The following is a 15,772-nucleotide window of genomic DNA, read 5'->3' as shown; positions in this document are numbered from 1 at the left end:
CCAAAAGAATGGGAATGGGTGGGTAGGGAATTGGGAGGGGGTATGGGGGACTTTTGGGATAGCATTGGAAATGTAATTGAGGAAAATACGTAATAAAAAATATTAAAAATTAAAAAAAATGGAGGATACTATTAGAAAAAAAAGATATACTTGTATAAACTTGTCTAAGAATAAATAAAAGATATTTTTTAAAACTGACATCAAAAGAAAAAACAAAAACAAACAGAATTTGTCCTATCAGTAACTATAAATGGGTTCAATTTATTTATCAAGACTTACAAAAGACGACTCAACAGTGTATCAATATAAACATGACTCAAGGCCTACTGTGTCTACACTGCACACAGCCAGAAGAGGTGAGCAGCATGTTGTTCCGTGGGATCCACTGTCAGGCTGCCTGCCTCCTGTGGGAGTCCTGCTGGTATCAGAAACATCCAGTCAACACCAGAGGACAACCAGATGGGAAAGGAGAGTGTAAGAACACAGTAAGAGCCAGGGCAATGTGGCACCATTAGAACCCAGGTGCCCTGCTACAGCAACCCCTAAATATCCTAACACAGCTAAAGCATAAGAAGATGACCTTAGAGCCAACCTTAGAGGCCCTTACAGAGAAAATGAATAAATTCTTAAAGAAATACAGGAAAATGCAATCAGCCAAGTGAAGGAAGTAAATAAAACTGTTTAAGAACAGAAAATGGGAGTAGAAGCAATAAATAAAACACAAACTGAGGGAATCTTGGAGATGGAAAACCTAGGAAAGAGAACAGGAACAACAGATGCAAGCATTTGGCATAAAAACAGACATGTTGATCAATGGAGTAGAATCCAAGACCCAGAAATAAACTCACACTCCTAAAGATACTTGATCTTTGACAAAGAAGCCAAAATAATACAATGGAAAAATGAAAACATCTTCAACAAATGGTGATGGTCAAACTGGATGTCTGCATGTAGAAGAATGGAAATAGATTCATATTTATCACCCTGCAAAAAACTCAAGTCCAAGTAGATCAAAGACTTCAACATAAAACCAGACACAATAGATCTCACAGAAAGTGGGAAACTGCCTTGAACACTTTGGCACAGGAGGAGACAACTTCCTGAACGTTAACACCAATAGCTGAGGCACTAAGGACAACAATTAATAAATGGGACCTTATGAAACTGAAAAGCTTCTGTAAGGCAAAGGACACCATGAAAAGCAAATAATGGCAGCGTACAGAATGGGAAAAGATCTTCAGCAACCCTACATCTGTTAGAGGACTAATATCCAAAATATATAAAGAACTCAAGAAATTAGACACCAACAAACAAAATAATCCAATTTAAAAATGAGGTACAGAGCTAAACAGGTGAGGATTTGGAGCAAGGGAAACACTTCCTCATTGCTGGTGGGAGTGCAAACTTGTACAACCACTTTGACAATCAATTTGGTGGTTTCTCAGAAACCTGGAAATAGTTCTACCGAAGACCCAGCTATACCACTCCTGGGCAAAAACCCAAAAGATGCCCCACCATACCACAAGGACACTTGCTCAATCAACTATGTTTATAGTAGCTTTATTTGGAATAGCTAGAAACTAGAAACAGCTTATATGTCCCTCAACCAAAGAATGGATAAAGATAATGTGGTTCACTTACACAATGAACTACTACTCAGCTATTAAAAACAAAGACATCATGAAATTTGCAGGCAAATGAATGGCACTAGAAAATATCATCATGAGTGAGGTACCCCAGACCCAGACAAGTATTGTTATGTACTCACTTATAAGTGGACATTAGCCATAAAGTACAGGATACTCATGCTACAATCCACAGACCCATAGAAACTAAGTAACAAGGAGGACCCAAAGGAGGATGCTTGAATCTCACTCAGAAGGGAAAAAAAATAGACACTGGAAGTGGATGGGGGAGGAAACTGGGTAGGAGAGGGGGGTAAGAAGGGAAACAGGGATGGAGATCAGGTGTGGGTTGGGGGTAGGGTTCAAGAAAGGGCTAGGAAAGAGAACAGAAATTGGTGGGAAGGCATCTCTGGGATGAGCTTGAGACCAGGAACAGGGAAGGCTCCCGAGAGTTTATGGGGGTGATCCTAGCTGAGAGATATGGAGAATGAAGTGGCCACCTCCTGTAGGCAGATGGGAGGGACTTCCAGTGGTGTGAGGGGACACCAGACCATTCACAAAACCTCAATCCAAAATTTATCCTGCCTACAAGGTGCACAGGGATAAAGATGGAGCAGAGATTAAGGGAATGGCCAACTAATGTCTGATCCAACTTGAGACCCATCTCAAGGGCAAGAACCAATGCCTGACACTACTGCTAATACTCTGTTATGATCCCAGACAGGAACCTAGTATAACTGTCTCCCGAGAGGCTCCATCCAGCAGGCGATGGAAACGGATGTAGAGACTCAAGCCAAACTTCAGGCAGAGCTTGGGGAGCCTTGTGGAAGAATGCAGGATAGAATTGAAGGAGTCAAAGGAGTCAAGGACACTACAAGACCTACAGAGTCAACTAACCTGGGCCTATGGGGGCTCACAGAGACACAATCACCAACCAAAGAGCATCCAGGGGCTGGACCTAGGCCCCACACACATTTGTAGCAAATGTGCAGTTTGGTCTTCATGTGGGTCCCCTACCAATTGGAGTGGGGGACTTACCCTAACTCTGTTGCCTACCACTGGATCCCCTTCCCCTAACTGGACTGCTGTGTCAGGTCTCAGTGGGAAAGGATGCACTTAGTCCTGCTTTGACTTGATATCCCAGGGTGGGGTGGTACCCAAGGGGGACTTGCCTTTCTCTAAGAAAAATGGAAGGGTGTGATGGGGGAGGAGTGTGTGAGGGTGGGGCTGGGAGAAGAGGAGGAGGGAGGAAGTCACAATCAGGATGTAAGTGAATAAATAAATAAGAAAAAAGTCACTTAAAGGGGCACAAATAAAAGAATGAACAAAGGCTACTGGGCAAATGGAAACAAAATAAGGTGTAGGTCATATCCTAATACCAGACAAAGTACAATGAAAGGGGAACAGCAGTCAACTGTGCCATCTGCAGTGGTGCATGCCTTCAACCCAAGCGACGTGGGCTGCAGAGCCAGGAGGATCACACATACAAGGCCAGGAAGAACTGTTTACAAGACCTCACTAAAAATCAAAGTCAAAAGGAGGCTGAGAATATAGTTTAATGCAGTGCACTTGCTTAACATGTATAAAGCCTTGGGGGGTTCAAGCCTTGTGTGTGTACGAGAGAGAGAGAGACAGAGAGAGACAGAGACAAAGAGACACAGAGAGAGAGAGAGAGAAGAGACAGAATTTAGATGTATTTTATTATATAAATGTTTATCTATGAATGTCCTAGGGTGTCTATTACTGCAATAAAACCCCCAAGATCAAAAGAAAGCTGGGTGGTGGCACATGCATGCCTTTGCTTCCAGCAGGTGAACCTCTGTGAGTTAAAGTCCAAGACAGCCAGTGCTACAGAGAAACCCTGTCTCAAAAAGTGAAGAACAAACCAAAACAAAAGCTGATGGCAATCCTCCTACCTCCCACAGCAACCGTTTTTGCTAAAACAAAAGCCACAGAAGAACCCAGGGAAATGAGATGACATTGATAATTTTAGGACACTTTAATTGGCCAAATGAACAAAAAATATAAGCAATGATACAGAATAGCTTTTTAAAAAAGAGAATATATACTGAACTTTATATCTGTAAACAAAGAAGTATCTATTCCTTCAAAATTATCCGTAAAAACTGAATTGATAAAAGGTTTCTCAAATTGAGTAAAAAATATAATGAACTAGGCTGGAAAGATGGCTCGGTTGTTAAAGGCAAGGCTCACAGCCAAAGCGTCAAGAATATAATAAACATCATAATCCTGGTCAGGTAAGTTGGAACACAGCAAGACTGCTTTAGTCAACAAGAACAAAGATGCAGAGAGGTTGCTCACACATCAAGTGTGTGTTCCTTTTATTTCAGGATTTATCTAGTCAACTGTCACAGAATTAAACAGCAAGTAATTTAAAAAGTTGAAAAAACATAATTTCTTTTGGGATGACAGGTGCATGACATAGCACGTACATGGAAGTCAGGGACAACTGCGGAAGGCCATGAGTTTCAGGAACTGGACACAGGTCAGGCTTGGTGGCAAGTGCTTCTATTCACTAAACCATTTTGCTGACCCCAATAATTCTTTTTTTGAAAGATGACTCAACAGATGTTACATGCCTCATTTTGGTCTCTGGACAGTGTTTCCACTTTCACTGGTCTGATCTGGCTTTTGAAACTAAGAATATAAATAGAATGTTTTCTTGACTTTAGACTGCCACAAACTGTCTCATAGGGAATTTCTAAAGTAGAACACTTGCTTTCATAGACAAACCAAGCTGTGTTCAGCTTAAAGATATAATTAAGAAATATTGGACAAGGACCTCCCAGATAATACACAAAGTTCTAGTTGTTTCATTATCTCCATCACTGATGACTGACTCAAGAGATAGCAATATAAAAGCACCTACCCATACCCCCTCTCTCTGCTGACTGTTCAATCAGCTTCAGCTAGCGGTTCATGCTATACATTTTTATTAGAAAAGACTTCCCAAAGACCAATAAGCGGTATCCTCTTTTAAAACAACGGTGCCATCTAGTGGAAAATATTCTATAAAACTGCATCAGTCCTTGGCTGGGTGTGGAGATGGATGTGTGTGGAGCTGGATGCCTACAGTCTCAACGCTGAGGTGGGAGGAGACAGGCAGATTCCTAGGGCTTGTTAAACAGCCAGTGTGGCTGAGCTGGTTAGCTCCAGATTCAGTGAGAGGCCCTGCCTCAAAAAGGTGGAGGGAGGAAGATGTCTGATGTCAGCCTCTGTCCTCTCTGTGCATGTATGCACCCCTACCCAAAGACATGCACACACTGTCTCAGTTTCTTTTCTGCAACAACAATTTTGTACTAACAAAAGCAATTTAAGGAAGCGTTTATTTTGTCTCAGTTCAAGGTATAGTCCATCACAGTAGGAAAGCTACTTACACTGACTATGGTTACGATGAAGAAATCAATGAATGGTGTACATGGCTGGCTCACTCTTCCCTTTTTACACAGTCCAGGAGCCCAGCCAGGGAATGGTACAACCCACAGGGAGTGGGTCTTCCTACTTCAATGAACTTAAGATAATCTCCTATAAGCATGCCCAGATGCCCACTTCCCAGGTGATTCCAGACTGTCTCAAGACTAACCACACACACAGAGAAAAAAACCATAAAAATAGTGTTGATTTTACCCCATTTCTGCTTTCTTAAATGACTTTCAAAATGCACCAAGAATGGCAGTGACACTACTATGCTTGCAGTGCACTTCCTGACACTCACATGGGCACAATGAAACCTCCAGCACATCCTCGCCACTCAGACCACTAACTAACCTTACTTATGACATGGATGAGGAGGAGGAGAAATTTTTAATACCTTCAAAGATGTTTGCAATCACAAACTCCGGCTTCTCCTTCAAGGGCAGCAGAAGGAAGCTTCTGGGCTCTTTTCACAAAGTGGCCTTCTAAACTGCAAGTGGGCACAGACACCCAGATTTTGCATAGACCTTGGATAGCGAATGCTCATGAGGTGCAGGCAGTCTGCACAGCCCTGAGCAGTTGCCTTGGGGTCCTAAAGAGCACACTCCACTTCTCCCCTCTTTCCACATCGAGGCATGTTTGTGCAAAGCAGGGAACAAGTAGCAGAGCTGGGTGTTCCTGGCAAAGTAGGTGCTAGAGTGCAAAGCTAGAGGTGCGAAGCAGTTTATTCAGAGAACAAGAATGGAAATCTTGTGCAACAGGAGCAGAACATGCAGGTGCCAACACCCCTTTTTTTCTTTTGTGGGGCATGGGAGGAAAATATATCAGGAAGCAACAGAATGAACTAGAACAAGGAGGCTAAGCCGGTGTAGTCTGAAGGAAGCAATTGAGTTGGCAAAGGTCTCAGTTTGTTTAGTACTATTCTGACGGAGCTATGCAATGAGGATGCTGGTCCACCACTGCATTTGAGTAAAAGGCAAAGGCAGTACCAGAAAGGGCTAGAAGGCTAGCTTTGGCAACCTATCACCCATATGGCTCTCCATGGTGGAGCCTGGAAAGCCTGAGTCTCACCACTGCAACAGAAAAGTAACTGAGATGGGGCAGGGGGTGGGGGGGTGGGGTGGCGGATGGATGTGTGAGTACTGGGATGTGCATATCATGGCACATGTGTGGCAGTCAGAGGACAACTTAAGGAATTGCTTCTCCTCCTGCCCTGGGTTCCAGAGATTGAACTCAAAAGACTTCAGGCTTGCCTGACAAGTATTTTTATCCACTGAGCCATCTTGTTAGCCCTTAATTTTTTTGTTGTTGTTGGCATGTGGGTGTGTGTGCATGTGGCAGGGGGGTAAGGGTTGTAGGAGGTGGGGGGTGGGGTGGAGGAGGAGGTAAGATGTCCTATGTCTTCCTCTACTGATCTGTCTTATCCGTCTAAGACAGGGTTTTTCTCATTGAGCCTGAAGCTCCCCGTTTCAGTAGTCTGGATGGCCACAGAGCTTCCAGGATCCGCCTGACTCTGTTTCCCGAAGCTGAGGTTACAGACATGCACGAATATGCCTGGCTTTCTACATGAGTACAGGGGATTTGAACTCAGATCTTCATACTTTCACAGCAATTGGTCTCCCCTACTGAGCTATCACCCTAACATTTAAATAATCTGACTACTGACTATTATACGGGATTCAGAAAAATATAACACTGTACTATTCTCATATTAATAATAACAGTCATCACTTTACTGAGTAATTTTCAACCTACAGACACTGTTGCATGCTCTGCTCCTGCCCTGTTTGACATTCACAATGGCAAGGTCATTAGCTCCTTTTACTCAGACAGAAATGAAGGTGTAGAAGATCTGAATTACTCCCACAAGCCACAGAGCTCACAAGCACTCCCAGCCTGATTGAGCCAGATTTTTTTTTCATTAATTAAGAAGAAGAAGAAGAAGAAGAAGAAGAAGAAGAAGAAGAAGAAGAAGAAGAAGAAGAAGAAGAAGAAGAAGAAGAAGTAGAAGAAGAAGAAGAAGAAGAAGAAGAAGAAGAAGAACAACAACAACAACAACAACAACAACCACCACCCAACATTTTAAGACTGTAAATTTCTAAAAGACTAAGTGCTTGTAGTAAACTCCCAAAATGGCAAGAGAAAATAAACCACTATTCCAAAAATGAACTAACTGCAGTTTTATGAGCAGAAAGAAAGAAAGAAAGAGAGAGAGAGAGAGAGAGAGAGAGAGAGAGAGAGAGAGAGAGAGAGANGAGAGAGAGAGAGAGAGAGAGAGAGAGAGAGAGAGAGAGAGAAAGAAAGAAAGAAAGAAAGAAAGAAAGAAAGAAAGAAAGAAAGAAAGAAAGGCTTTCTTTAGGTAAATGCTAAAACAACTTATTTTATTGTTATCATTAATTATTTAACTGTCCCCAGTTGGTTTTTGACTACCCAAAAGAGTTACTGGCAGCCAATGGCTGGCAGGGAGACAGAGGCGGGACTTTTAGGATTCCCCAGAAGGGACTGAGGGAAAAGGAAGAGGGGATTACGCCATGACGAGGGTGGAAGATGCACCAGAAAGTTGCAGGAGGGAGATACAGCAGACATGTAGGGAAAGGAGGAAATGGGCCCCAGGAGGGCTGCCTGCAGTTGAGGGAAATAGGTGTTTTAGGTACACACAGTACAACTTTTACCAAGGTCACTTCAGGAGCGGCTTGGCCCATCTGATGGGCTGCAGCAACTTTGTTGCTGTGAGTTGGCAGTCTCCAGGATGAAGAGAGGGCAACAGAGCAGGGAAGGGTTGATCTCACCTTGGAGGAGCACTTCGAGATTGTGTTATTTACTGGAAAACCTGTTTCTAGTTGTGGTGTGGCTCAGCCCTACCACACACCTTTAATCCAAGAGCTATCTGTTTATTGTAAATAGGATTACATTAAGTCATCCATATAGGTCAAGAGGCAGAGCAAGCACCTACTGACAGGGAGTGAACATAGGAGAACAATGAAGAATAGGAGGAAGTCAGGAGGATAGATAGACATACAGGAAATAGAAGGGATGGATATTTAGTTTGATGGGTTTTTGAGATGCTGTGGAGAGGGAGAACTTCCTTTTGGGATGTCTGCTGAGAAGACAGGTCAGTAGGTACTTTCTCTGCCTCTCTGAGCTAGCAGGCTTTCACCCCAACAGCTGACTCCCACGTCTTTATTGGTAAAATAGAATATTTGAGATTTTTTTAAAAACAACCTTTGCATCAAAATATATTACATAGTTGGAGACATACATTATGGAAGGTTACCATCTGTGTTACCTCATTCGTGGTGAGAATAGAGATATGAAATCTAGCACTGGGTCTTGTCAACTGTTCCTGGGGAGGAGAGTTAAGACATAACACACAGAGGTAGTGGAGCACGGCAGGAAATGAATGCCGGCTGCAGCTATGCACACTGTGCATCTATGGCCTCAGGAAAACCCACATGGGAGTCTGACAAGATGCTCTGAACTCTTGCACAGGGATGAAAAACAAGACAATCTGAAACACAGTTAGGGAATGGAATTGACAAATGTGAGTAATAGTCTGGGGATAGTGTGCAAGAGAAGGAGGTGTCTGTGAGAAACTCTAGGTCTAGCATGGGTGACTGAAAGGCTGTGGCTGGTGGCTCCCCTGACAAAGAGAATTCACAGGCAGAGTGAGTCTGGGGATGTGGGGTCTTGCTGAGGAGCAGGTCCCGGTGTGCATCAAGGAGGGGAGATCTAAGAAGTGTGCAAGTCTAGAGTGTGGGCACAGGTGTGGTTGGGAATTAAGAGGGTGCTATGCATAACTCAAGCATGAGAAGGGAAGACAATGCCGAAAACGAGGGTAGGACCCGAGGACACTGACTATGGACATGGAGACAGTGGCACCCATGGAAGAAAGGAAATAGAGAGTGAACTGGAACGCAGCTCAGAGGGGGAAGCACTGGCCATCAAAGTGTCAGGACTGGAGCTCACCTTATACCTACAGGTAAGGTAGATATACCATTACAGAAACCATTACAGAAAGCCACAACCAGTCCAAAGGCAGAGAGGAACTGACTGTGTGTGCTCAGTCCCAATTAATATATCTATAACTCAACACTTACCCTAAGGCCTAGAGAACACTGAGGAAGAGGGGGCAGGCAGGAAGACTGTAAAAGCCAGAGGAACTAGAAAGTCTGCTGCAAGACTGTGTCTTCTAGATGTGACAGGGAAGCTGTATTCATAGAATATCAACAATATAGCTGTTTTTAAACAAGATCTGAACAAGGGGAGGGAAATTCCAGGGGGCCCTATGTACAGATGAAGAGCTACGGGCAATTAAAGTCTGCTGAGAGAGAAAATTAGTCTTCCCTAGGGATGAGCCCCTCAAATGATTAGCCAATCCCAAGTGGCCAGTCCTAAAAACATATATTTACATATTTACTTTCATATGTGTGTGTGTGTGTGTGTGTGTGTGTGTGTATGTACATGTTGTGTGTAAGCAGGCATAAACAGCAGTGAGGAAGTGGAATCTGCCATACGTGTACATGAAGGGTCAGAGGAAGATTATACAGGAGGAGGAGGAAACCATAGACTCAAAGGTTAGATTCAACTTTGTTTTGTTTTTTTAAACAGGGTCTCATTATGTAACCCTGTCTGGCCTAGAGCTCACAGAAATCCTCTTCTCTCTGCCTCTCAAGAGCTGGAAATCTTTTTCTTTTCTCATTCTGTGGACTGTGAAGAAAAATGAAGATGATGACAAACAGCACTGCTAATGCTGGGAAGCCTCACTGACAAAACAAAGGTCCTTGAGGCACAAGAAGGGCCTTGCAAGTCCCGCCCAGGTATCAGGTGGCCCGAGGCCCCAGGAAGGCAGGAGTTAACCAGCTGCTGCTCCCTGAGGAGCTCAGTCTGACAGGGAAGCAGCATAAACAAACAAGACAGTGACACAGACACCAGTCCTCCCTCTGGGCACATTATGTCACAGGATGGAAGCCTCGGCTGACATGGCTTTTCTAACCATCTGTAGCTGCTCACTCTCCAACCCCGACGTCTCATGTAGCAGCTGGGACCCAGCCCCACCAGGCAGTTGATAAAGCTTGTTTGTTTGTTTGTCTGCTTTGTATGAATGAACAAACATATCCATTGGTAATTACTCCCAGGGATAGAAATTTTAGAGGTGTAAGAGTATATTTTACAATAAGCAAAGTGATTGGGGCCATTGAAACAGTTAAACATTAATGAAAATACTATGCATACTTAAACATACAGTGTGAATGCTTGTACCCCACTCCTCAATTTAATAGCTGAATCCTCAACACAATAGTATTAAGTGGTGAGGACTTTGGGAAGTGATTAGGTCATGAAGATTCTGATGAAGGTGACCATGATCCTTGAAAGGCTGCCTTTTGCAGTACAGCCTATCATGCCTATAATCGCAGGCCTTGGGAGGTGAAGGAAGGAGGATCAGGAGTTCAAGGCCAGCTTTGGCTCCATAGGAAGTTTGTGACCAGTCTGAGCTACCTGAGACCTGGTGTCAAACAAAACAAAACTAACTGGTCAAAGACCAGCTACAACAAAGGCTCGGGAGCCAATCTGGCCCTTTCATCACATCATAATGGAAAGCATATACTGCCTGAAGAACAGGGATTCACCAGACATCTGACTTTGGAATTCCAAACCTCCAAAATTAGAAGGAACAGATATTCATAAGTCACTCAGTGTACAGGGAGATGTGCTTTGACTGGTGATGGGGAATACACCACTAATTCTGTCATAATTGAAAATGTCACCAGTGGAAAATGAATTTCTGCCATCTACTACTTTGCATCTTAATAGTGTGCACTGGACAGTACTGGCTGTCCCGTGAGGTCATGTGGCTGACTGAGCTGCATTTCCAACCACTGCTTGGCACTGAGAGAGAATATCATAATAGCTCAGAAAAGATGAAGGACAGTCTTCAGCCAGGTGCACACTTCTTCTATATTATCTCATAGATTCAAAGTTAAGTCATCAAAGGTAGAGGAAGCTCTAGAGAGACAGACAACTGAGGGTTAAGAGGATAGCACACACAGCCTGACTATGTGGGTGGGGTAGGCCTGCAGTGGTCCAGAGCTCTTTGGCCAAATGTATTTCCCATCTGCTAGTTTATGCTTAGAATCAATTAAATTTTTATTGTTAATTTGTGAGATGCTAAAAATTAAACGCCAGGTCTTCTGCGTGTGTATGTGCTCTCCCACTGAGCAAACTGTCAGCTTGCATGCTTAAAACGAAATCATTTAAGAAGGGCTACAATGTAGTGCCTTAAAACTGTAGGTAAGCCGGGCGTGGTGGCGCACGCCTTTAATCCCAGCACTCGGGAGGCAGAGGCAGGTGGATTTCTGAGTTCGAGGCCAGCCTGGTCTACAAAGTGAGTGCCAGGACAGGGCTACACAGAGAAACCCTGTCTCAAAAAAAAAAAAAAAAAAAAAAAAAAAAAACCAAAACTGTGGGTAAAAGACTAAAAGGATGATATAAGATCACATAAGATAAAATAAGTTAGGCAGACTCTAAAGCCAGATTTGGGTATAAATGAGATACATTATTTTCAATTAATAAGTAATATTTATTAACAATAATAGTAATAATTATCAATACCTTTGTAAACTGGGGAAGGAGATTGTGTAACAGCCCCAGGAGCTCTCAAATTTATCTTTCAAAGTTTCTAAGGCAGTGCTCTAAAGCCTTTCAGGGGACCAAAAGTCTTACCAATCTAATGAATGCAATGAGCCCCTCAAATAAACAGGTGCTTAGCCCAACAAGTTCTGCAGCAGCAGAGGCACAGCCCTGGAGCGAAGACACCTTGCCTTCCTTAACGTTAGTCTGGGGGTCACAGAGACCTCTGCAGACCCACGTGGCAGCATCAGCTGTGTCTCCACTTTACACGGCCTTGTCAGCTCCAAGACTGCTCATCCTTGACTGTCAGCACCAAGCCCAGCACCCTGAATATAGTGTGCTAGCTACGAGTTAAACTGAGGGGTGACAGTGGTTTAGAGTCACAGTTCAAGTTTTCACTTTCGGTATGTTTCAAAGAACATCATCTTCATATTGTCCCTTTGAGAGACAAACCTAGAGTGCTGTGGGCTCGCTTTATAGGGCCTGTCTACTTTGTAAAATTGACTTTTGTCTAACTACAGGTGTCTATTCACCCCATACTAAAAGCTATGCCTCAGAGTTCCAGGGCAAAATGTGATGACTCTCCCAACAAAAAGAAGCCAACCAAGCGCCCACACACACTGTGTGCTTTGAGTATAATTTTGTGAGTTAAGTGTTAAAAGCTTTTGCTTTACAATACACACAGAGAACATCCATGTAAGGATCGCAGGGAAGTTCTCCAACTCAGCACAGCTCCGGAACCCAAACCACACTTCAAAACACGGGAGCTTCCCTGTTGTGCTGAGAAGGGGAGGCACTTCCTAAACTGACAGAAAAGGAGACACAACAAATAATGGTATATAGTGGTGGCATCTAATACTTGCTATTTCAGAAAAGAAAACCACTTTAACAAGCAATTTTTTAAATATAATAGTTAAATGGTCTAAGTTTTAAGAATCAAATCAAGCTATGACTTTAAAAGGCACAAGTCAATGTATTCAGGTGTGTGGGGGTTCTACTTACCTATAGCACAATGTAAAATCTAGAGAGAAAAAAAGGAAAAAGAAAATTAGTGAGGCCAATATTACAGTTTTATTGCGCATAAATTGCTCTTTCAGTTAAGATTAGAGCAGCACCAGGCGCAACATTGAGCCTGAAAAACAGACATTCCACTTTTAAACCCGGCTTCAGGCTATTCAAACAAAAGAAAACCTGTTACTAGTTTTGTTTGCTTCTTTCTGTTTGTGTTTCTCTGGGAGAGATTCTGAGGATTTAATCCTCACACACACAGTGGTTTGTTAGATGTCAGTGACCTCATTTGTAACCCACCAGCTCACAAGTACAACCCCAGGCATCTCTGTAACCTGCAGAACACAACTATCACAGGCTGCACAGTGTGGTCTCAGCAGTGCCTTTGTTGGCGACTGCTGCCCAGGAGGCCCTTCAGTGAAGCTATTTATTATTCAAAGTCCCATCCTAGGCCTTATCTTTGCCTCAATCAATAGTCTTGCTGTAGAGTTGTTCTCTGATCTAATTTCTAAACACGTTCCCTTGTTGTGCATAGCCATGGTGCTGTTTGTATTTTGATATTAATTCAGCTTCCCCAATAGAGGCTACCTGGGAGGTGTGAATCACTCAGGACTTCATGTGACCCTTCTAATGAATAAAGAAACCAACCACTGGGTGAGTAGGCAGGATTTCCGGGTCAAAGAGAAGAGGCAGGAGAAAGAGACCAGCTTTGGGATGGGGAGAGTAGGAGGACAAGATGGTAGCTACAAGTGGCCCTCGGCAGATTCACCACCGGAGGCTTTATATTTAATATGGCTTACAAGATGATTCTAGTTGTTGTTGCACCCAGTGACTGAGTGATCACTGATTCTGAACTAAGTTTGTGTGATGTCTTCCTTCATGTGGTGACTCAACTGGGTTCCAGAGAGAAAGGTATGTCAACAAAGCGAGGGTTTGCAAGAAGTGCACGCCAAAGGCACTGGGAACTTGGAAGCATGGGGCTGGTGTGGTATCAACCTGCAGGGGAACTTAGTGAGCTGAGTGCAGAGACTTTGGAGCTCTGAGTCAGTCTCCACAAGATGAGAACAGGTCGGCTATGCTTGCCAGTACTTGCTGGAGTAGCATGGATTGCATTTTTTAATATTTCACACAACACAGCTTCCGGTCCATGTTCCAAACCACCTTCGACTTCTCCATGACTGTATCAGCCTCTCAAAATGGCTACCTCAATGGGAAGCACATCACTTCCTTCCTCCTTCTGTGAGGCGTGGGGCCACTGGGCTCCCGGCCTGTTGCGCCAACTTCCCCTAACCCCTAAGCCTCAACTGGCTCCGATTCCTGCGGATGCAGCTCAGATCAGTCTTACTTTCACTCTCACCACCTGGACGGAGCAGGCCATTTCCACTCTATCTCCACACCCTCCCGTTCGGCTAAACGCATCCTTCCAAATCCACACTGCTTTAACACTGGTGCTAAGGATCTGAAGGCTCCTACAAGATAACAGCTGAGTTCCTGTCATCACTTTTATAAAACATCTCTAGCGGTTACTTATTATCGATCCTGCTAGTCACCCTGACAGGTAGACAGGACAGTTAGGGACACAGAAAGCTGCACAGCTTGCCCACGGTGGTCAGCAATGAGTGGCTTGGGCAAGGACCCAAGCCTTGATTTTTGTCTTTGCCTTTTCTATTACTGCTTCACTGCAAGTGAGTTATAAGGCCCAGAGACCAGAACATCACAAGACAGGCGTTAGCTAAAATGTTCCTGTTTAATTCTGTGCTGAAAGACTGCTATTTCTCTAAATGTCCTCCCATCCCATTTTAGGAAGGAGGGGGGCAGGGTATAGGGAGAGAGCCTGGATTAAAAACCCGAGCTTGTACAAATTTGCTGCTGTGTGAGAAGGGAAAAGAAGAATATCCATCCCTTATATTATCCCTTTCAAAGGACACCCCTGAACATCTCAAATGTGTGAATACCTCCTGCTACACAGATTGGAAAAACTAGAGGATATATCTAGATTAAAATGAGGGATGAAATGAAGGACAAGACAGAAAGCAGCATGTGTTCCCATCACGTGTGTGACAAGACATGCTGGCTGCTCGTTAAGGACAGGACACTGCAGGAAAAACGACAGGGGTTGGCGTCCCTGTTTTCTAGGTCTTGTCCTCCCAGGCTGAGCCTCCCCTCTTTCATCACACAATTGTGCAATGTTCCCTTTCACCTTCCTGATGAACTCATACCTGATATGAACTACTTACACAATATTTCAAAAACTATCCTCAATGATACGCAAAGAAGAAATAAAAAGAAAATAACCATTAAAAATATGTATTTCAGTATGTAAATGCTCTTGGACATAAAGATATAACAACAACCAGATACAATATTAACTCATGATAAATACTTTTGGATTTAAAAACACAATTTCCAGGGGTCAGTGAGATGGCTTTGCAGGTCAGGGCACGCTGTACAAGTTGGACAACAAGTCTGTGCAGGGCCCATGGCCTGCTGGAAAGGCAGATAGAGGGGCCTGACTCCATCACGTGCACTGTGCCTCCTGTGTCTACATCCACAAAAATAATGAATAAAATTTAAAAACTAAATAAAAGTTCCAGAAATCACTCTGAGCAAGTACTAACAAATACAAACAGGACTAACACTAGAAACAAAAACATCATTAAGATAAGCAGTAACAGAAACATACCAAACAAAGCAAGGTCAGGCAGTGATGGCTCAGGTTTTAACCCCAGCACCTGGGAAGCAGAGGCAGTCCTATCTCTAAATTCAAGGCCAGCCTGGTCTACAGAATGAGATCTAGAATAGCCAGGGCTACTCAGAGAAACCCTGTCTCCAATAAATAAATAAATAAATAAATAAATAAATAAATAAATAAATAAATAAGTAGAAAAGGAAAGATAATAGATAACTGAATTTTATTTCAGATTAGCTACATCTTATTTACTTATAAAAAAAAAACACCATAAAAGTAATCTTCCAAGAGGTCAAATAAGAAGGAAGTGTAGAAAATTTATCCTTCTGTCCTGAAATCCTGGGCCTAGTATACAAAAATGCCTTGAATGCCATTCTTTAAATAGTGA

General features: G+C 43.3%; 1 protein-coding gene across 1 annotated transcript in view; it reads right to left on the bottom strand.

Moving 5' to 3' along the window:
* Hacd2 (3-hydroxyacyl-CoA dehydratase 2) overlaps nt 1–15,772 on the bottom strand; it is an 89,747-nt gene that overhangs the window by 53,113 nt on the left and 20,862 nt on the right. The window contains exon 3 of the mRNA XM_021185030.1: nt 12,690–12,708. Coding sequence (XP_021040689.1) covers nt 12,690–12,708 — 19 coding nt within the window. The remainder of the gene's footprint in view (nt 1–12,689; nt 12,709–15,772) is intronic.

Source organism: Mus caroli, chromosome 16 (genome assembly GCF_900094665.2).
Source record: "Mus caroli chromosome 16, CAROLI_EIJ_v1.1, whole genome shotgun sequence".
Taxonomy (NCBI): Eukaryota; Metazoa; Chordata; class Mammalia; order Rodentia; family Muridae; genus Mus; species Mus caroli.
The sequence above is the reverse complement of the archived record's forward strand: the minus strand, read 5'-3'. Positions and strand labels throughout refer to the sequence as shown.